The following is a 23,373-nucleotide window of genomic DNA, read 5'->3' on the forward strand; positions in this document are numbered from 1 at the left end:
ATCACTACTGTCACGAAGTTTTCTTATGGTGCTCTAGTAGACACAAAAATGTCAAACATTCCAGATTTGTTGCAGCACATACAAACTTACCTGCTTGGAGATATGCCCTTTTTTCACATCAGATTGCTTTTACAATCACTGAGAAATTGCATTGCTTGGTGTTGATCCCCACTCAAGAAAGTAACTGAAGGAAGAAACATTCTCACTGGCCATTTATCAAACAGGCAGCCATTCTGCTCTTCATCATTCCCCTCCCTCTCTCTGCATAGTCAATCTCATCTTTTTCCCCCTCTATTAGTTTTCAAAATAAAACACATCCATGTAACATCTATCCCATAAATATACATTGAATACTAAAACAATTACAATTTTGGCCCTCAGAAGACACTCTTGGCAAACTGTTTTGTAGGAATAAGCTAACACATTAACACAGAGGTGTGCATATGTACATATACAGAGTACCTCAAGAAACAAAGTCTGTAGGTACACCAAGTAAAGAAGGCATGAAGACTCAGCTTCCCCACTCAGCCCACTCACTTTGCAGCAGAATTCTTAGGAGGTTGCAATTTGTAGGTGCTGAAGTAGTTCACCACCTGCTGAGGGACTTCTGCCAGGACACACTGAGCCAAAGCTTCCTTTGGAGACTTAAAAAAACATTAAAAAAAATAGAGAACATCAAGTTTCCATCTCTACCAACTGTTAAAGGAAATCCTAAGACAGGCAGTAAGTATCTCCACTACTAAGAGGAGTTAACATCTGACATTTACACAGTACCCTTGTAGGATAAACAGAAGTTTCCTTTTTATATAATTTTTACTGCAAGATAAAACAACTATTGAAAAATATTGCCACTTTTTCTAGGAATAAAAAACATTTTATAAATAATTATACACAATATTGATATTGCTCTCATTTCAGTTTATTTTACCTTTTTTATTTTATCATGAAGAAGTCTTCAATTTTTGTTTTTAATTCACTTCTTTCAGAGATTGGACTTCTACATGTCAGTCTATGTAACCTGTGCATATTTTACTGGGCTGTACAGCAAAAAAATCAAGACCCAATTGATTCATGTTTTGGGGAGTGAGAAGTATATATATGTATATACATCTTTCTTTTAATGAAAACTACCACTACTTTCTTTCTACACACAACTTCTAATGGTGAACCACCTTACCAACTTACACTTCAATTCTAGCACCACATTAAAACGTGACACTCATCTACATTTAAAAATGGACATGACCACAATAAGAAACACTTTTCCATAACAGAATCACAGTAATGTCTTCCTCCAAAATGAAAAACACATCCTCTTGTGTAATCTAATCTCAGGGGGCTTTACAATGATCATTCACCTGTAACAACTTGTCAGAAATGCATGCCAAACCAGGCATGCATTCTTTAAAACATGAAGCAGCTCACCTAACGGAAACTCTACAGATGCTAAAAGTCTTTGCTCTTACTTTGGAGCATTTGATAAATATATATCTCAGACTTCAGATCTTTTTAACGCCACTGCAAAAGCTCAGAACTGTATATAGGATATCCTAGCAAACCTACTATGCCTCCACAGTTTTTATATACCATGCCATTAAAATTACTTACATTTTGGAACTTCCTAAATGGCACAAACTGGACTATGTCTCTGACAGCTGGTTCTCCTGATGAAGACCTAAGAACTCCATTGTCACCATCAAGAAACTCCATAGCATCGAAGTCTGCTCCTCCAACACCAACAATGATAATGGACATGGGCAATTTTGAAGCATTAACTATGGCAGTTCGAGTTTGATCGAGGTCTGTTATCACACCATCCGTTATGATCAGGAGAATAAAGTATTGCTGTCAAATCAATTAACACTGTGTTATGATAGAAAGAGACAACACATGGGCATATGTGCTTAGAAAACACAAACAAAGGCTATATAGTGTCCTGATTGTAAACAAGTCCATTGCACTCACTGACGTTACAAATATTTGTGTTTTGCTCAGGCTTCTGTACAGTCCAAAGCAATTGATTTGGACAGTAAAATGTTCTAATATAAATCATCTTTCAACACTCCTTTCTGAAAAAACAATCCCATCACGCTTCCTTTCCTCTCTAAAATCCCCAAATAAACCCAAATAACATATCTTCCAAGTAGTGTCCTGAGTTATGAGGCAGTTTACTGAAGTTCCAAACAGAATACAGATTGCAATTGAAACTCTCATTTTTTTTCCTCTTCAGGTCTAACAGTACCCTTATGAAACACTAACCTTTGCTTCATTCATTTAAGAAAGGATGAACAGGAGAATGTAACCAAGAGAAACAGAAAACGCCTCTTCAAAATTACTAACTCTTAATACAGTCAGCAATTTGCACATGTTTAGGTCACTCTGAAAGTAACACCTTCTGTTTATTTCCATGGAAGCTACAACAGATAGAAAGAACATACACGATTCGATAGAGCAAATTCTCTACTACAAAACATTATTTTTCAACAGTCACCACCATTAGCTATGCAATTTTACAACAGTGAACAAGAGCCTGCATGCCATGCTCACAAAAATCTGTACCAGTGGAGATAACCCACTGTTTCATGGCTACTATGATGGCATAATTCCTAGGAAGACGTTGCAAATGCAGTTCATCTTTCTTAGGTCCAAAGAGATGGAAGTGAGAAGACACCAAATCCAGTCTACACACTAGGTGTGGTAGGACACTCCAGCCAAAATAGGCAAAGCACTCTAAGGTCTTCAAACTGGTATGGAGTCCACTGTTATCATGTTGCAAGATAGAGGTTGCTGTTCTCTGGTCTGATCCCTGGAAGTTCAAGCCTTCAGCTTAGCCAGTGTCAGGATGCAGTAGTCAAAGCTGATGGTTTGTTTGGGTTCCAAAAAAATCCAGAAAAGATCACCCCTTTCCTATCACAAAAGGCAACGTGCATCACCAACTGAGGAATAAATCTTAACCCTTTTCTCCAATGGGGAATTCATGTCACCACACCATGGATCACCATTTTGACTCGGCTCCTAGTGATGACAACCGGTCTTGTCACCAGTGATGATGTGATCCAAGAAAACTGTCACCTACAGCCTTGTACTGGTTCAACAGATCCTCACAGACTTGTATACAGTGTTCCTATGAACACTCTTGAGACTCACCAGGCCCAAACTTTGCAATATTCCAGCACAGCCACCATTATTACCAAGGCCGTTATTTGGCTCTGCACACAATTCTCTGGTTCTAATTCCAGGATTCGTGTGGATGAACTGATAATTACTCTTCATCTTGTGGTGTGGCAGCTGCACACAGTCATCCAGAAAAATGGCATGTTTTTCACATCACTGTCATCACTGCTGGAATGCACTACCCCCCACCTCACTGTATTAAAAACCACTGCTTAATATCCATAAATGTTCAGCAAGCATTAATAAACATCAGTGAGTGCATGAAGGAATTCAACGACTTTACTTCACCCCACACTTCCATATCAGATGCAGTTTTGTCAGACTGCCCCCTGCTGCCATCATATGACAAGACATAACAGAATATTGGTGGGGAAATTACAACCTCTACTGCCATGCCATCAATAATTGCCTCTAACATACTGGGCCAACATAATAAAAATAGGAGGCATTACTTTCAGAGCAACCTTTGTTTTAATATGTAACTGGGTGGAAAGGGCAAGGTACACAGCACCTACCGTTTTTTAATAAGGACAGTTCATTGTCCATGCTAACGTCCATTTACTATCCCTGTCTTCTCTTGTTTATATGATTTTGAGTTTTCAATAGAAACGTCATTAAGATAATGTATGTTTTTAAGTTTAAGTACCAACTCTGAAAAGTTTACTTTGATAATGAGAATTGTGAACAATCTGCTAGAATAAGCTAGATTTTATCTAGTTTCAAAGATAGCAAAAATCAATTCACAAGGTAAACGGACAGCTGTTAAAACAGGTACACTTAAAAGTTTAAAAGAAAAATAGTACTTATAAACAAGAATAGAAAGACAACTGAAAAATAAACACACTGATAATGAACTTACAGATGCTGTATGCTGCTGCGTGGCTGCAGCAGCAAATCTTGCCACATGATTTATAATTGGAGAAAAATTGGTTGGCCCATATAACCTCACTTGAGGAAGACAAGCACGATATGCATCAACAATGCCTTGGATTCCTAGAGAATATAAATAGTTTCAATGTACTACTTGCATAATAGAATATTTTGAAGCACTCAATTTTTCTAAAAAACTATCAGTTATCTAAAGTAACGGTGCAAAGACTTACAGCCAACCATGAAGATAAAAACTAAACTATTCACAAGTAATGGAGGCTTGGTTTCATGTCAAGAATAGAAAGGTCAAATACTATATGTCCAAGTACGTGCAACTAAATTTCAGCAGTTCTCTTTGGCTGGCAATTTGTGGTAATTAGCAGTGTGATCAGAGAGCCTATGCTGAACAGAATCTTGCAGCATAATACTCAAATTAGAAAAATTCACATCAGCAGAGTTTACCTGTACTGTGACTCTAGCTGTTAGAAAAGGTTTCTTCAAATCACTTCAGAAGAGACCAAAATGCTACTTCTGTTAATTAAGATGTAGGTTATAAAATTGCTTCCTGATAATGAGATGACTAATCTCATCTAATTAATGTGAGCAACATGTACCACAGTTCTCTTTTCAAATGCTTTTTTTTCATCCTTTCACATTAGACATTTTATTCTCTATGTCTGATGTTACTTTCTGTCACTTACCATTACAGAATGGGTTTGATGGGTTAAAATTTATAGGGAACTCATGTGACACCTGTTAATACACAAAAATCAGTCAGGAATATACATACTATTCCTTCCTAAAATACATGTTTTTAATTGACTTATGGATTCACATGCTCTATTACCTGATAGGAAGGAGGAATCTGTGCACCAAATCCAAAGACTGGAAACATCTTATCTCTAAAAAGGCAATTTTAAAGAAAATGAAATTATTGTTTTCCTCTAAAAGCTGTCCTACTTCAGTAAGTTTAGCTAATCAGTACTACCTTTGGTCATTAAAAATGCAGTTAAGAATTAAGAGGCAAAATTGGGTGCAGTTCTCCCTGTAATTGGTTCTATGAACAAAACAAGTTTTTAAACACCAAATTGGAAAAAAAAAAAAAAAATAAATCAAACATTTATTTAAATTAATGAGGCTCTTTACATCACAAATATAAAAGCTTTACTTGTTCTGCTGAAAATACAAATTTGCACCTGTGATTATGCCCTTGTGCAGTGACTACAGAGTCTTTTTTAGCCCTACATTCAGCTCAAAACTTTCACTGGCACATCTGCTGGCTACAAAAATCTATTCAGACTCTAAACAATGACTTAAAAAAAAAATTAAAACTTACGTATCATAATCTTGAATGACCATCCCTACGGACCAAATGGCTGTTAGGTATTCATTAACTCCATCAGGGCTTAGGTAGTGAAGGGAGTCAGGAGAGCGTGGATCTCCATTGGAGCCTGTGAAATCTATGCCCACCTGCCAAATGCAGTATTCAAAACAAGCTGCTGTTTGAGGTGAAAATGTGCATCTAATCACAGACAAAGCCAAAGTAAGAACTACAAAAGAATTATAAATGTTATTACAAAAATCTAACAGGCCCAATACTTAAATGTAAGTTTCTTGGAATTTTAAACACACATAAAACAATACCACCACAAAAATAGTAGAAGCCCTACATCTCTGGGAGGCACTGTAATTACTTCATCTGTCAGGTTTCTTTTGGCTGTGTTTACTTTCAGTTACCATTCACAGCAGCTCTTTAACAGCTGTGAAAATAAGCTGTTTCTTGTCAATTACCTCTTTCTGCTCAGACGTACAACTAGACAGACCCAATGGAAGAACTATTTGTAGACCTTCTCTGACCTCAAGAGGTCATCATCTCTCCACTGATGATGAAGCACTTATGCAGTATTAGTTTCGTGAACTACAGCTTACAAGCCAGATCCCATATGGTGGCTTCTGGATTTTACTTTCATTTAGCAAAGGGTCTTGAAAACCACAATCCTTGGTAAAGGGTAAAATCTTTAGTTAGGATGCAGTTGGCAAGCAGAAGAAGCCATTATGGGAGAAAAACAAAACAAAACAAAAACAACCAAAACCTGAATAAAGTCTGAACATCAGAGAACTCTAAATTTGTCCTTGGTTTTCTTCCACACAACTCAGCAAGTCCTTTCTGAAAATTATCACAGGTTTATCTTTATATTGTGAGCAAAGAAAATAATTTTTCCTAAACAAACCAGATAGGACACTGGCAAAAGCGTCTCCTTTGCATTTGGTTTATGTGGCAAGGCGTTGTCAATGGAGGGAAGCTCTGTAAGATCTAAAGGATGCTTCCAGCTGGCTCTCCACAGGGGAACAGTGTGAGAAATAGACTGAACTGTCTACAACCCCTTTTCCCAATCATTCCTACACCACTTGGTAGAGTAGAGGCAGAAGAGTCAGAAACAAAGCTGATTCTGGAAAGAGCATGTGGAAAGAAAGTATTTTTCAGTTTTATTTATATTTATCGCTATCTTACTGCATTTTTAGTTGGCAATAAATTGAATAAACCTTCCCCAAGTCTATTCTGCCCATGATGGTAATCAGTGAATGATCTTATCTTTAGCCTGACCCAGAAACTTTTCGATCTTATTTTCTCACCCTGTACTTCTAAGTAGGGGGGTGATAGCATGGCTTAGTGACCAGCCAAGATTAATTCAATACACTCCTCCACAGTACAGAACAAAATCTTATAATAATCAAATGAAGAGCACAGGCAATCCACAATACACTTCAGTTTGTCTCCAAAGTTTTGAAGTTGTTCTATACAGAGGATTTAACTTACTGTGAAATTCAGCTGACACCCACCCATGATGTAATCAAGGAATGTACATTCTACTATGATCTGAAAACAAAAGATAGAAAGTAACTTTTTTTTGAAAGGGAGAACAATAAATATTGTTGGAACCACTTCTGAGTTTTCAGATTTCTTATCTTTACTCATACAAATCATTACTTTCACTCTATCAGTATAACTCTCACTGTAGTGAGGATATTTACAGTCAACGCTATCAGCTACACTTTCATTGGAATCAGACTTGTTCCAAAGGTTCTTACAAACAGACAATGCAGCAACTCCAAAAGCACTATCATTTATAAAACATATTAAGACTTAGCAGATTCTAATTGAGTGTTAATTGAGTGATCTAAATTGAATGTTTCAGGAATGGCCTTACAAATTGGTAAGCAACCTTCAAGAGAATACTGAAGGGGATAGAGGTGGGAGACAACCTCAATGGCAGACATTATATAAATCAAAGCCCTTGAACATTTACTATTTCTGCCAATTCTACGCATTTTGAAATTTCTTAGTTTGAGAATGAGGTACACTTGGTGAGAGCTGTAATGCTTGAACAATCAAAAACAAAGTAATACCAGAATATATTACTCACCTCACAGTGCTTAACACTCACAATTCCAGAGTTTTTGTAGTTTTTCTTCTTTTGTCTTTTCTTCTCATTGATGCACTCAAATTCAACCTGCACAAACGCCAAAGAAAACAGAATACTATAAATATTATTTATGCAACACTTTCAGAAATTCTTCCCTCTAGCACCCATACATTTGTTTTAAAAATGCTTTTTGTTTCACTATCAAAAATAAACACAGCCGGCCCAATAACAGCAAGAAAAATCCTATTATCCTCCTATCAAAAAAAAAACCAACAGATAACTCTCTTATCAAAAGCTTGCAAGAAAGTTTATTTAGACAGCTGTGTTTTAACTATATGAAGAAACTCAGTACAATTATCTGAGGATTCTGCTGTCAAAGACACAGCAATTCAGGCAAATCACTACTCCCACAGCAGTGGCAGTCATATAATGAGATATAAGGTATACATTTAAGCTTTCAAAAAACTAAACTAATACTTTAACCACAAGGTGGGATCTGTAGCTAGCTATGTTAATGGTAATCACTACTGGCACAGTGTAGCGTATTTGGTGCATAAGAAGTCAGAGGAGCTATTTCAGCCATAACATCCGACCTGCAGCCAGAAAGACAAGCTTTACTTCTTTGGTTTAAATTAAACTACATTAAAAAAAAAAAAAAAAAAAAAAAAAAAAAAAGTCACCTTGCCAATTAATCTCAAGTGAAAAAAGGCACTGGGTACACTAACCAGGTCAGTACCTGAAAATTCTATATGCCTCTTCTTCTTTCCTCCTAGAAAAAAAATCTTCCAATTATAGCTGATACCGTAATTGTCTGAACTGAAGAACACACTTGGGAGTATAGATACTCCAATTCCAACACACACTGGAAATATTTTACAGATCTTATCAAATGATTCAGAGGATGTGAGATTAGAAATTAGTTCTTTTTGAAAGAAAAAGTATACTGCATAATATCTGCATTATCTTGTATGTTTACTCCATATTACTGAGACAGTGAAAGTAAAGGAAAAAATATATAGGAAAATATAAGGAAACCAGAATTCTCTGCAAATAACACAGAAAATTAAGAAGCAATAAATGGAAGCCTGTAGTAACTCAAAATGAATTCAGGAACAGATATTGACAAGAAAAGCCTGGCAAGGCTCAAAACAACAATAAAAAAAAAAAAAATCCAGAGTCAAGGCTGACTCCTCATCATTAACAGCTCTGAAGAATTTAGTGCAAATACAACACTCAAGATATTAAAAAAGTACAGACAGGCACTCAGTATATCTTATTATTGGCAATGCAGGAGTGATTCTGAAGATTTTCAGAATAAAGGAAAAGATGGTAAAATATTTTGGCAAAATATATGTCAATAGAGCAAACACTTTACTGCTATGGTTATTATATCTTCTTTCATTTTTTGGAATTGAATTAAAGGAGAGCTAACGTCCAACTGAACTATGCATTACAGTTGTTAAATGTCATATTTTACATAATTTTTTAAAATTATTTTCTTCTTTTGCAGAGGAATGGTTTGTTTGTTTGGTTTGTTTTGTTTTGTTTTTAGCCTAGATATTAGGCCCAGAAAAGCGGATTCACAGTGTAAATGTTGAGACAGCTTCAACTACAGCACTGTTCAGCTGTAGCACAATACAACTGAGGTACCAAAAAAAAAAAAAAAAAAAAGTGATATAAATTTTGTTCTGAAATCAGTAGAACAGATCAAAAATATACAAGTAGTTTAGACTATGTAAGACTTACAGGTGAGGACCGAGATGCTTCCTTCAGTTTTGACATCGTGGTTTGGAAACTTCCTATGATATCATGAGACCCATCACTATCATAGTCATAGCACTCAACCTAAAATGAAGCATTACCCATTGTTATTAACAGAAGTAAGCCTACAAAAACAATCAACGCTGCAATGGTATTTTTACATAAGCCTGAACATACAAAACATTCCTGGAACTCTTACATCATTGACTTTTTCTTGTGTTGCAGTCTTAGGTTTATACAAGCTTTTAATGATCATTGATTTCAACAGGGTAAAAGCCAAACTACCCAGTTGCTGATCCAATCCTCCACTGAAGTGAAGAGTTGAGAATGCTAAATACTGTCAGGTCTCAAGCAAATTTAACATTGAGTATCTAGCTTAAAAGAAAAATTGCTGAATTGTTAGCTCTCAGGAGAGTTTTATTCATACTTAAACAGCACATTAATCTGAAAGATAACTCAAAATTTGTAAGTATATGAAGGTTCAGCTTTAAATGTAGAAAGGAATTCATTTTGTTCCTAATACTAGAAAAAGTAAAGAGTCTCTATGATCCATGCTTCATGTATCTGAATGTCAGCTAAAAATCACTCCTTGCCTGTATTCAGCATTTAATGGTAAAGATTCAGTATTCAAATAATTCATCTTGCAACACCTCCAACGCAGAAAAAGGAGAAAACACTTTTTATTTTTTTCCTGTTTGAGAATATATTAGTTTAAGTGAACATATTTTTAATCACTGTTACTTTCTCCATAATGACTTTTTTTGAAATCTAAAACTCCAAACATTCCCCAATTAAGTAAAAATCTAAGTGCACACACTAGTTCCATCCACTTCTGATATTTTACTATAATTTTGCGTGCTAGTTAACTTACTGCAATTGATCAAATTATAGAAAAATAACTTTAAACCAATTAAAATATTAAAATTGAGAGTCCAAGAAGGAATTATTTTTGAAAATTATTTTGAAAAGATAAACTTAAAAAAACAAAAAACAACCAAAAAAAAAAAAACTTCAAGAATATGATCCTATATATGTATATAAAACTGCACAGCTTTTTTCATATTTTTCTTTCAACACTGAAAAAGTCTTGCTATATTTGAGAAACAATTCAATTCTATTGCCACTTCATTTGGGAGTTACAATGAAAACCAAACAATGTGAACATACAGGTCTGAATTCCTGAGAGAAATTATCTTTCAGAAAACAAGCAACAATGCCAAAGCACAAAACATGATGTGGAGATTCTAAACTGTGAAAGCACGCCTCAATGTTGCAGTTTGCACTATCTCTATAACATTCTGTATGCACTAATAACTAAAAAACACACACACATGCACTCAACAGCAACTCATATAAGCATCCACAATACCAACAGACAGATGTTCATTGCAAATGTTAGGTGTACTATTTTGAACGCCATAAGTAAGCCAATCAAATAATCAGCCAAGAGCTTTGGTACCTGAAATCAAAAACTGAAGACACTTCTTGAGTCAAAAGTTACAGTACTTGTTCACTGTTAACATTTATTTCATTTTTAAGGAATTAGTTTGTCTTGCTTGATATATTCAATCCATTGAATTCAATTGTCAAAACTTAGTCCAGGCAAGACAGAAACATTTATTTTATTCCATGTATACTCTCTTGAACACAAGGTAACATTAAGGAACCATGTGAAAAAACTGTACAAGAATTTTCCCCAGCAGAATTTGGCATGCATGCTCCAAATCAACAGCTCACATTCTCAGCACAGAAAAGCATCACCGACTACAAACACACTCCAAAGAACACAGCAATAAATCCAGAAAACAAAGAATCAACTTGGTTTGTGCATTGCTGGGAATACACAAACTAAGCCATTAAACAGATGAAAAGCAACTCATTAGGGAAAAACTGGTACTTTTACTTACTATGACAAATAGCCCATTATGTATGTAACTGTGCGCATACAAAAGTGTTAAAGCATTATTTAATCCTTCAATAATATGATACAATTTTGTTTGCATTTTAATGTTTGAAGTGATAGCTCCTGATTTTCTAAATTACTGCATACCAGCAGTTGGAATTCAGCCCCCTGTCTGTTTGCAAGTCAGTATCAACTCCAAATAAAATTGATTTCCTCTGGAAACAAGTCTGTGCTTCTGAGGTAAGATTCCAAAAGAATTAATTTAATCAATGTCTTAGTTTTATCAGAGATGTTTATTGAAAAAAAAAACCAACATATTTATAACATACTCAGAAGCAGTACAAGGAAACAGCTATTTCAAGGAAAAGGGAAAAAGAAAGAAATGAGAAAAGAAAAATCAAAGCAACAGCAAGGGAAGCACGGTCTCAGGTTCAGAACTTGTGAAACTGTTCATTAGGCTGCTTTATAATTATGTACTTAAACACATACAGGTGCTTGTAACATCCACATCTCTGTAGCTGTTAAGCATTTTCCAGGACTGCCTCAAGCCACAGTACTAATATCAGTCACATGTAGTTCATGTTCTCATTTGCTTTTCCCCAAAGAACAGAAAGTACAGTAGTTTCATTTGTTGTTATTGTTTTGTTTTGTTCTTACCAAATGCTAAAATAACAGGCTCTATGATGTTCACATTAGCTTATAAACAAAGTTTTGGTTGGCTACGTATCTTCAATTCCATCTTTAAACTATGGAAATTCCTGAAGAAAAATACTCAGAAGTTAAACATAGTTCACTCAAGGTAAGACTTGAAATGCTGGAGTTAAAGATAGTCCTTGTAAAACTGACTCCACAGATTTTGTTAACCTTCTGACAGTTCAGTTTCACCTGAGGAGAAAAGCTGCTCTATCTGGAATCTACAAGATTCACCTGGTCCACATTGGTTATCTCAGCTTGCATATTAAGAAAAAGTGCAATTAATTACATCAGGGAGCACAATAAGAGTTTCATTAGTGTTAGCATTAGTATTGCACCAGTTACAGTGTTACACAGTCCATAGCACAGAATAAAGCATATTCTAACCTTCACCATGCAACTTTACTGTACAGTATCTTAAGGCCACCAATACTGGCTGATGAAACATTGTAACTTTAAAAATCTAAATGACAAATTGACTTAGTCATTCCAAAGCCAATTAGGGTTCAGACCATCGAAGACCAGCTATGAGTCTGAAATTGCAAGATGTGAGATTTTACTTTTTTTCTTCCCTCAAGTGTGCCTATACCTAAATGACTTTCAAATGAATTTAAAACAAAAGCTCTAAGACTTCCATTTGTTTTCAAATAAAAAGAAACAATAAGTAGAACAACACATTTCCCACAAATTCATATATATATTTCTTATACATTACCTTGATGGGCTTATCCATGTCACTGTAGCACAGAGAATTGAGAGAGATTTTAAAGGGCCTCCAAACAGGATTCAAGTTGTTTTTAATAACCTGGCAGAAAAAAAAGCCAGATTAGTATAGTTCTTAAGAGTGAAAAGTAGTCACCCTCAATTGGTCATACCTTCATACAACAAACAAGACTGTTGACTAATGCTGCTGTCAATCACTTCCTGAAATTAAAATCTTAATGTATAGGATATAAATAAATAAAACATTCTTAAAATGCAGTATCATTGCCCAACAGAGATGGGATCTTTTCAACTCTATTTTCTAGACTTCACTGTGACCTACTATCCAACTCAAGTACACTGCAAAATTTTACATTTCTTTATACTTAAATACATAATGACATTGGGATATTATTTTAACATTTTCCCCCCCTTTGTTATACAAGCAACATGCACACAAACAACATACCAAGAAAAATGTGGAAAATTATTACATTTCTGAACACAGCAGTGCTCTGGAGATTACTTCTCACTCCAGACAGTGTTTATTACGAAATACTACTTACAGAAATATAAGCAATAACAGAGCTTGAGGACAAAAGGACACCTTGCTGCACATGGTCTCTCAAGCTTAAATTTAATCAAGTGATGTTTAGGAACACCACTGGAAGGTCTTCAGAATTTGTCAACTAAAAACTGTCCAGATACAAAAAAAAAAAAAAAAAAAAAAAACAACCCTCATAATAAACAACAAATACTTAATATCTTAATTAATACTTAATATTTACATTTCCAGCATTGCTGATATTTAGAGATAGAGATATTTATTTTGAAAATCAACATAGTAAATAATACAAATAAATGAACACGTAAATTAACACAAAAAGATTTTCAAGATCTGTAACATACAGAAATAGTCTTCCAATCAATTGCAGCCTGGAACAGCAAATTCTGGATTCATTATTTAAACTAAAGATGACTGAAATCCTTGTGGAAAATATACCTTTTATGCAGGAGAATGGCCTTGTGAGAGAAACTGGTTTTATAAGCCTCACACAAAAGAACTCTACCTCAACATCTGTCTCACACAAATATGGTCATACTCCTATCAATGTGCACACTACCTAGCTTTTGACTAGGGCCTGAGCTTACATTAGAGTCACTACCATGGAACCTCTCAGTCACTGCCGCGGAACCTCTGCCCCTCCCAGCCAGAAGGCTGCTGCTGCTTACATTTTCCCAAACTCCACATTGTCCTTGACATGCCCTTGCTATGCAAGCATTCAGTATAATTCCTTTCATTAGTAAGCCAGCTAGGAGACGCTGACATGAAAGAACAGCACATTTGCATGTCCAAATTCTACATTTAGAGTAGCACTTAAATGTTTTGAAAAGGAACTATATACAGACAGACTTGTCTTCTAAATTACAGAAAGTTTTTAAAAAATAGATGGCATAAACCACAACCAAAGTAAGGTAAACTTTCTGTCCTGTAGAAGAGAAAGTCAGTGGAACAGATGAGGTGACTTCTAACAAGACCACATGTGAACTACTGGGTCAGTATGACACACTGCAAATCAAAGAAACTCAACTCTAAGTTGCAAGCAAAAATATCCTACCTCTGTTCTGTGAACCATCACCCAGTTTCCATCTGCAGTCTGCTTGTGGAATTCCAGATAAGGATCTGACTTTCCAAAAAAATCCTGTATTTGAAGAATACATAATTATCCCAGAACAGCCTGTGGCATAAACACCATTAAATGCCACTTAAAAAACAGTTAAGATAAAAAAAAAAAAAAAAAAAAAAAAAAAAGTAAAGCAAATATTCAGGGAACAAACGCTTCATATGAAGAAATGTCATTTTGGTTACATTTCCTCTTCTGAAAGACAGAATTTCACTTTAAGATAAAGTTCTGCTATGACTACATACTACACACTCAACAGTTCAAGCAAACGAATACTTTGAGGAATAAGCATTAGGATACATAGTAAGTAAAGCTTTGATCTAATTAAAAAAAAATAATAATAATCATAAAATCAGCCACGACAATTGATAATACTTTTTCTGTTATTGAAATTACAATAAAATTTTGTACAAACAAACACTTTACAAGCACCAAAACATTTAACAGATTTATACACTCTAATTGAACTTTCTAATATTTTTTAGAGCACTTACTAGTAATCAGTTATATAAATATTCAAGTCAATAGATCTAGCAAAACTCCCTTACCTACACAATTAAGCGTAACACCACCCATTCAAATGGAGGAGTGCTGTCCACAAAATATCCCTACAACACACTCATTAAATTTAGAAGTGTTACAATTCATTTGAACATGTGCAGTGAAGTTGCTCTGAAGCTGTCTTCCTTCAATTTCTGTTTTCAGTGTAAGCAAAATCTTAGTTAATATCATCAATTGAGCAAAAAATAAGACTGAATATTTTGTTTTGTCCTTTGACAACATTCTGACTTAACTGCTTTATCAATAAAACAGCAATCACTTAAATACCTTATTGTCCAATTTCCTCGCTTCTACTTCAAATAAGACAACTCTGTTATCCTTCACTTCTTCTGCTGTAATCTAGATAAGCAAAAAGTAATTATTTTGTATCTAGAAACAATAATTTTCTTATTCTGTTCACAATATTCCTAAGATAACTTCATTTTATAAGTCATGCTTGCTCAGAAAGAAACAAGTAAAAAATTGGGGCAGGAGGAGTGACAATTTAGTTTGACATTGGGATCCACTAAAGCAATGACACTACATTGAAGATACTGCCAAACGTGATTATTCGGATGGGTGCAATGAGCCAGAAACTGAGCAACTCTCCCTTTGGATGACAAAGAAATAATTGCAGAGAAAAAAAAAATACTATATGACATTATTCATAGCAGTGTAGATGGGATATACTGTGCTCAAGCCTCTACATAAATGCAACAAAACAATATTTAAGGATAAATGCTGAAGAATGTTGTTGTCTTACCGTAATACTTCCTTTCCCAGCAGGTCTGCCATTTTTAAGTACTAATGGTTTCGTTAGAGTCTTGCTAGAAACTATCTGCCAAGACAAAATTTGAGTATCAAGCACTGTTAAAGCAATGTTTAATTGCTTTAGATTTAGACTTAGATTTCCAAATAAATGAAATAAGACAGTGATGTATTTTCATTTTGAGAGCTTTTCCTTTATCGTGAAGATGACAGGCAATGGCATTGTATTTATTTCCCGTGGTTTCCTACAGGTAAAATAGGTAATACTTGGTATACTTTAGAAGTCAAAGATACCAATGCAGCCAAACACATACAGAATTTCTGATGAAACTGAAATAAAATGCAATGCAGTAACACGATACACACCTGGATAACAATTTCTTACATTCCATTCTCAAACTGTTCTCAGAGTTTCCACACATACTTTTCAACCACGAGTCACTTTTCATAAACATCTTCAGTAAACAGATTTATGAAGACAATATACAACGTGCAAACAAATGTCACCTCTCTCTCAACAGTGCTATTTTACACTTTCCAAGCAACCATTTCTAAGCACATCTATTTGTCCTAAAGGCATTTCTTTAAGAATGAATTATTAATGAACTTCATTTCACAATGCTGGCAGGGAGGGAAATCCCAAGAAGACTCTCCTGAGAAGAAATGCCTTCAAAGGATGCTTTAAGAACATCTTTTAAGATAACGAAGCTGTTCAAGTGCAATAGCACCAATAGTATAAGCTGGCAAGGAAATGAGAGTGAAATCTACTTACAGTTCAAAGTAGAACCAGAATCATTGCCTGTCTTGAGTGAAAAGCAAATTACTAACATTAATGTGGCCTTTGTGAACACTCATATGTTGCTACACACCAGTTTTGTTTTGTTGTTGTTGTTTTACTTCAATGCATAAAAAAAATAATTTGAGTTTTAGCCTAAGTAAATAAAAAGCACTTATTAATTTGTGCTTATTGATAATCCACTTACTTTCAGAACAACAATCTCGACAGTCGTCATTTTAAAGCAAATTTTGAGGCAGTATATGAAAAGCTTTTGCAAAAAAACAAAAAACAACAACAACAACAACAACAACAACAAAAAAAAAACTACAGTATAAACTGAACTGGGACTTGAAAAACAATATGGAAACCAGTTTGGTGTTCCTCCACACACCTGTGAACTTTGTGATAAAGTTAAGGCAGAAGTGCTAAATGATTTGCATTGACTTTTATTTTCTTAATTTTAAGGGAAATCTGCATACTTACTTGTCCCAATGTACATTCAAATTCTCCTAGGAAGTCATCATCATCCAGTTCAATGGTTTTGTTATCAATATCATATACTCCAAATTTAAGTTTCTGAACAAGCTCAAAATAGTAATCAATTAGAAACTTCTTCGAAAATTTAGGGTTCAAGGAATTCTTAATTCTTTCTGTGCGATCAACCTGCAGTTGGAAAGATATCACTTAGCTCAGAATTTCATGAACAAACTACACCTGCGTAACACATTATTAAAGGTTGTCAGAAGTTCCTGTTAGTATAAGGACATGTCTTCCTACAAACCTTTTATCAAATGCAACTAACCACAGTACACAAAATCCACGGCTTTATTATCTGCAATCCTGTTTTCCTTTGCTCCCTATAATGAGCATCTCTCCTGAACAGAAAGATCAACATAACAGACTGTCAAATGACTACGTGATTACAGTTTGGGAATACTTTATTTCTAAAAGTACTTTTAAACACTCAGAAAAGTCCTGTATGTTTTGGCTAGTGTTCATCAGGTCTATGTATTTACTGGAAACAACAATTAGCATCACGCTCCCATCCAGTTAAGAGGTCCAGCAAGCTAGACCATATTTCTAGCAGATTCAAGAGAACCATCATAGCGTACCTCATACCACTGCTGACCACTTGTATTCTGGAGAAGAACACACAGCGGGTCTGACTTGGAACCAACATCCTTATCCAGAAGATTTGTGCAGGCAATAGTCAGCTCCACCTTAGTCACACACTGTGCTGCCATTTCTTAAGCTAGAAAGCAACAATATATACTTATTTTAAAAATGGATTAGAAAGCAAACACAGGGATTGTCACAGTGAATTAATTATTTGACTGATGATTAGAATCATTAGCTTGTCAGGAGTGAGATTCAAGGCTCTAAATGCCATTTCAGAGATTTATGATGTACCAGCATTAAAGTATGACCGTCAGATTCTTGGCTTTGCCGCATATGGATAAAACCTCAAAGTCTGCAAATGTGAAACAAGATCGAGTGTCTCAAAATGCTTGAGGAACAAAATGTAAAACAGGGAACATCACAAAGAAGGCACAGTGGCCTGGACTGCTGACAATAACACAAACTTCACATTTCATCCGATGAAACCCACACGAATGCCAGCAACTCAGGATGTAGATGTCAACAACAACGCAATGAATTAGAAAAATAATAATACTATATAATCCCTAATCAAACCTTTTTAACAAAATGCTGAATAAAAAAGCACAGCAGGATTGGGAAAAGAGTTACATGGGGAAGAAGACTAGGTGATTTTTGCCTCAGTAAATCTTAAACGACAACAGTAATTTTAATAATAGGGATGAGCAATTTTGAAGTCCAATTAAAGCCAAGAATTCTTTGTGGAAATTCATTTAAAAAAAAAAGCAAACAAAAACAGACGATCTGATAGCTTTCTCACATTTCCTCCGAAGTGTCAATTATCTTCTACAGGAACTGCAAAAATATACTAGCAAGTATTTACAAACATTAAGAAACGATGAAGACCGATGTGAAAACAAGCATTTGCATGCCAAACTGGGTCTGAGCAACAGAATATTTTCTATGAGACTCTTAATTTTACTTTTCAGGAATACAGTTGCCTATTTCCAACATCTCCTTTCCTTGGGAGGTAAGGTCTACCTGACTAAAACTTCCACATCTTTCCACTAGCAACTTGCCTTGGAAACCGCAAAACCTCCTCTGCTCCAGGTTCTCTGTCTTTATGGGAAGACCACAGCCCAGGCACAGCACTCATCTGCATTAACTTATTTTCAAAAGGCATGAGACAAGAAGGAAGGAATAGCATTTGCTTCTCCCTAACAAGTTCACTTGCACCATATACGGGTTACAGTGCAGTTGAACCTGAAACTGCATTTAACATTTCCTTTCACTGCACTTATATTGCTTCTAATGCAAATAAACTTCTTTTTTAAAAAGCCAAAAAGGGAAATGAAGGTGGAAAAGAGGAACAATGAACTGAAAACAAGAAAAACCACATGTAGAGTTTTCCTGAGGCTTCTTCTATTCCATGAGAGCATAGTTCTTACACAGCTTCTCCATTCCCACCTTGCTACCTTAGAGGTGGACCCTTTAAGAACCACTGAACAACAAAACTAAACACAAAGAAAGGTACTACTCAAACATCCATGCACATACATTATTTCCAAGAAGAACATCAGATTTACAGAAATTGTCTTGCACCTCAAACACCTAAACACAATTCCATCCATTCACTCCCAAAATTTTATCAAATTCCAGCCACTTTCCTTGAGGGAAAAAAGTCAAACACCAGATTGCAAGCATATAAGCATCTAAAGTTATGTTTCCTAGGCTTAGAAAGCATACCTTTAAAAAGTGTTCTGCTTCTTTTTCTACTGTTATTTTCCATTCCTACTGCTTTCCTGGCAGCCAGAGTACATTACCAGTTAGTGGCTTTGCCAGTGCCCAGCAGAGCATGGCTCCTTGATGGCTGCCTCCAGGAAAACCACGTTGGCTGACAAAATGATGCTCCAACACCACTGATGCTGCCACAGATAGTAGAAAAGCTTTCAGGAAGTGCAGTGGAATTCAAACTTGGACTGAGACATAATTCTCAAGTCTTGGGTAATGTTTCCATAATCACTCATAATAGGACAGCACCCAGTTAGCCTAAAAATCTGGTCAACTTTTTCTACTCAGCCTGAGTGTGTATGCCCCAGTTCCAACACCATGAGTGTTGTGAATACTTAAGTGAATACTTAAATTTTGTGAGTTCCACTCCTCTTCCACGCAGCACTGAGCTCCTCCACTAAGTATCTAATATGGGAACAAAATAGATTTAGCAAAAGAGGCACTACACAAAAAGCATCCCTTAATACAGAAAAAAATAAAAAACAACAAAACCTTCAAGAAGACCTTTCTGTCAGATAAGTGCTCTCCCTTTAAAAACTTGATAGAACAGAGACTGGCAATCTGTAGTCTCTTCAGGATGGCAGAAATAAGAACCTGCACAGCTGCACTAATAGCTTACTTCTTGAAACACCATTCTACAACACATTAAGGTCTATTAGGCAAGCCAGATGCAAAAATACTCCAGATGCATGACAGGATTACTTGCAGATTTGGGATTCTGGAATAAGTTCACACAGACAGATAATACTGTTTGGGATCCTGCAGAATGAGCTGACAGTAGGTTACATAACATGAGACATATTTATTCAATTAGCTGTTATTATGAAAGAAAACATGTTCCCCATTGGCCAAATATAACCCAAACCTCTGCCTTTCTCGATCTATTGGCTGTTTGTCTTGCAGATAGGGTATGCCTGGTAGCACGCTGGGATGGGGCCAGATGACAGGGATGAAATGAAATAGTCCTTTCTTCTGGAATAGATTTTAGGGCTGCAAAAGCATAACAAGATGTCCTGGTTTCAGCTGGGACAGAGATGCATTTTTTCATAGTGTCTGCTGTCACAGAATCATAGAATAGCCTGGGTTGAAAAGGGCCACAATGATCATCGAGTTTCAACCCCCATGCTATACGCAGGATCACCAGTGACTAGAACAGGCTGTCCAGAGCCACATCCAGCCTGGTCTTGAATGCCTTCAGAATGCTATGCTTTGGCTTTTGGAAAAAATAAAGTTGATAACACACCAGTTATTGTTTCAGTTGTTGCTGAGCAGTACAGAGCCAAGGATGTTTCAGTTTTCAGCTTCTCATACTGTCCTGCCAATGAGGGGGGCACAAGGAGCTGGGAGGGGACAGAATCAGGACAGTTGACCTAATCTGGCCAAAGGGATATGCCACGCCATATGGGATTCACATTACATGGAAAACTAAGCCAGGGTAGTGAGCAATTGCTTTGAGCCTCACTTGTTTTATAAATACATACATTATCATTACTGTTATTTCTCTCTTCCTTTTTGATCCTAGCAAATAATTTTATCTCAACCTAAGAGTTCTACTTCCTGAACCTCCCCCCTCCCCCTCTTCACTCTCTTCTCCCTCATCCCACTGGGAAAAAGGGGAGCAAGCAAAAGGCATTGTAAGGCATTCAGTTATGTGCCAGGTCAAACCACAACACAGGCACAGAGAACAGAGAACCCAGAATATTCTGGATAAGGGAAGACCAAACCAGTAAATACAGTAGAGCTTACAACATGCAGATTCTGAACTCCAACAATGCAAATTCACATGTCACAAGAGAGATGTTACTCCTGACCCTACAACAGGCATAGGCCAACCAAGAACATGACTAGATCAACTAAATACACTACACATCTTCTTCCCTGAGCTGCCATAATGAAAGCAAAGCTCTAAGTCATAGACTAGTCTTGTCTTGTAGTTACTGGACTCATCTAATAGAGCACTTAGGAACTACCAGACAGCAGCAATCATGTCAACGCTGCAATACCAGAGGAGAGTTCAGACTTGCCCAAATATTGCTTTCATGAAAAAGCAGTGGTATGTTCCTAAAAGCAGGTGCTTCCCAATTCCAATAAGCAGAAATATCTAACTTTAACAAGACAGAAGGACACTCAGTGTGATCCTTCATCGTTGTTGTACATGTAAAAAACACAGAATAAGAACATATTCCCATAAAATGCCACAACTGCTGCAAGAAGCTGACAGTGAGACTATGACAAACACAGAAACTGCCCATTTTTCTTCTCTTGTTACAGTCACAACACAGCTGATAAGACCATGTTGCAATAGCTGATGCAGTGAAAAGCTGAGTAATAGAAGCATATCAAACCAGTAGGCATCAATCTGAATCATCCTGTAACTATTCTAAGAGTCACACAAAACCCCAAACACAAGTTCCTTCTTTTGGTGTTCACTACTTAATATACAGGAAGGAACCACAATTGAACACATGAGATTGTGCTGATAAAACCATAATGACCACACACTGCCCATTTTATTGGAGATTATGCAGAGGAAAAAAATAGAAGCTACTTTTCAAGTAATCTGAGGCATATGAGTGAGATATTGTTTGCTCTATGGGCAATGAATCATCTATTTATACAAGCTTCATCAGGCAGTTTAAATATTTATCCACTGGATTGGCAGCATACTGGTGTAACAAGTCAGGCAACCATTAATAGGTAGTTCCTATACATAAAAATCTATCATTAAGTTATTTTTTCCAAATAATATATTTAGAAATCTATTAAAAAAAAATGCTTTGCAAAAACCAGAAACTATTGCATCTCCTGTTTGCATAATGACTTATGAATGGTCATTTTGAATTACCTTTCTTTTGTGCCGTTTTATCCTGCATGTGCATTCATCCTTCAGGTGTATTTCTACTGGTGAGGGCTCTTCACAGCACCCTCCTCACACAAAAGCTTTTTTTATGAAATCTGGGAGACGTTCAGCTAGTTTACAAAAGGCAGAAAATTAAGAAACACCGATCTCCTGACTTCAGAAAGATACATTTTTGTTTTTTAAACAAAAAACATCAAGCAGAGGAAAATCTATTTCTTGCATATATTTGATCAGAATATTTTTATACTTCATGCAAAACAATAACTTATTCAACACAAGCATCTAAAATTATGCATTCTTTATTCGATTTCTAGGTATAGAGCCACTGATGGACTTCAGATAACAAATATTACAAGAAAAACTTGTATCTCACCAAAACTGACTTTATTGTAGAAACAAAGTGTCAGCAATCCCATGTTTTAGATTAACCCTTCTCAGAGTCACATTCAAGGCTAGCATGTTGTGACTGCATTTCATTTAGTAGATATCAATTCTTAAAAATTGATTTATGGTGACCTAGCTCAGCAGTCTGTCTGTTGGCTTCTCAGCAGACAGCTACAGCTTCAGAAGCATTAAAGTGTGAAACGAAAGGAAATTAAACCAAAGAATTGCTCTTCCTGTGTATCAACGTAACAGATTCAAATGCATGTGTTTGAGAAACTTCAGTTCCTCTTAAAATGAGTAACCTGTCCACGACAACATCACTGTAAAGATTACTAATAGGAGGCAACAGCTTTGTTACAGGGGAAAAAAAAAAACAACAAACAACAACAGTCCAATTAAGTAATAAAAAACAACCAGCAAGTCCTTAAAAATTTTAAGAACAATTATGTAGTTGTAGTTGTCTTTTTGGCCCCATTTATTGAATACTTTTCTCTCCCAGTATGATGACAGTGTTTTAAATCAAGTGGAATCACTGACCTGTAAGCTCTGAGCTGGGCTTTCACCAAAACTGCGCTTTCCGGAACTGCTAAAAGTTCTCTAGGAAAAAACAATAAAAACACCATACAGAGAGATAGGCTGGAGAAGTCTGATATCTCAGCACAAACAATAACACTAGCTTCCAGCTGCTAGCTGGAGAATTATACTTTACTACAGCATGGACATCATGCAAACCCTCCCATAGTCAAGCAGCAGTTCTCCAGTCAGCTGCCCTTCCATTCTCTCCAATACCAACTATGTGCACTCAGCATTTATTGCTCCTGGGAGGCAATGCACACAGTGGCTCTGAACACACGCACAGCAAACGGGCCGATCCCTGGAGCCATTAGGTGAGTGCCCACGCACTGCTCACCTACTGCGTGGGCTTGCTGATAACTCTCCTG

At 36.0% G+C, this 23,373-nt stretch overlaps 1 protein-coding gene across 1 annotated transcript; it reads right to left on the bottom strand.

Annotated features, from left to right (window-relative positions):
* Window positions 1–533: 533 nt before the first annotated feature.
* CPNE3 (copine 3) lies at window positions 534–17,543 on the bottom strand (the record flags this gene model as incomplete). The annotated part of the gene is made up of 15 exons (XM_079533295.1): window positions 534–644; window positions 1,609–1,845; window positions 4,034–4,167; window positions 4,746–4,797; window positions 4,892–4,946; window positions 5,381–5,514; window positions 6,863–6,922; window positions 7,470–7,556; window positions 9,216–9,314; window positions 12,542–12,631; window positions 14,148–14,231; window positions 15,042–15,113; window positions 15,517–15,591; window positions 16,783–16,962; window positions 17,412–17,543. The coding sequence occupies 15 exons, from the start codon at window positions 17,541–17,543 to the stop codon at window positions 534–536; spliced, it is 1,602 nt and encodes a 533-aa protein (XP_079389421.1).
* Between the last annotated feature and the right edge of the window lie 5,830 nt (window positions 17,544–23,373).

This window comes from Tetrao urogallus (genome assembly GCF_951394365.1).
Source record: "Tetrao urogallus genome assembly, chromosome: 3".
Lineage (NCBI taxonomy): Eukaryota > Metazoa > Chordata > Aves > Galliformes > Phasianidae > Tetrao > Tetrao urogallus.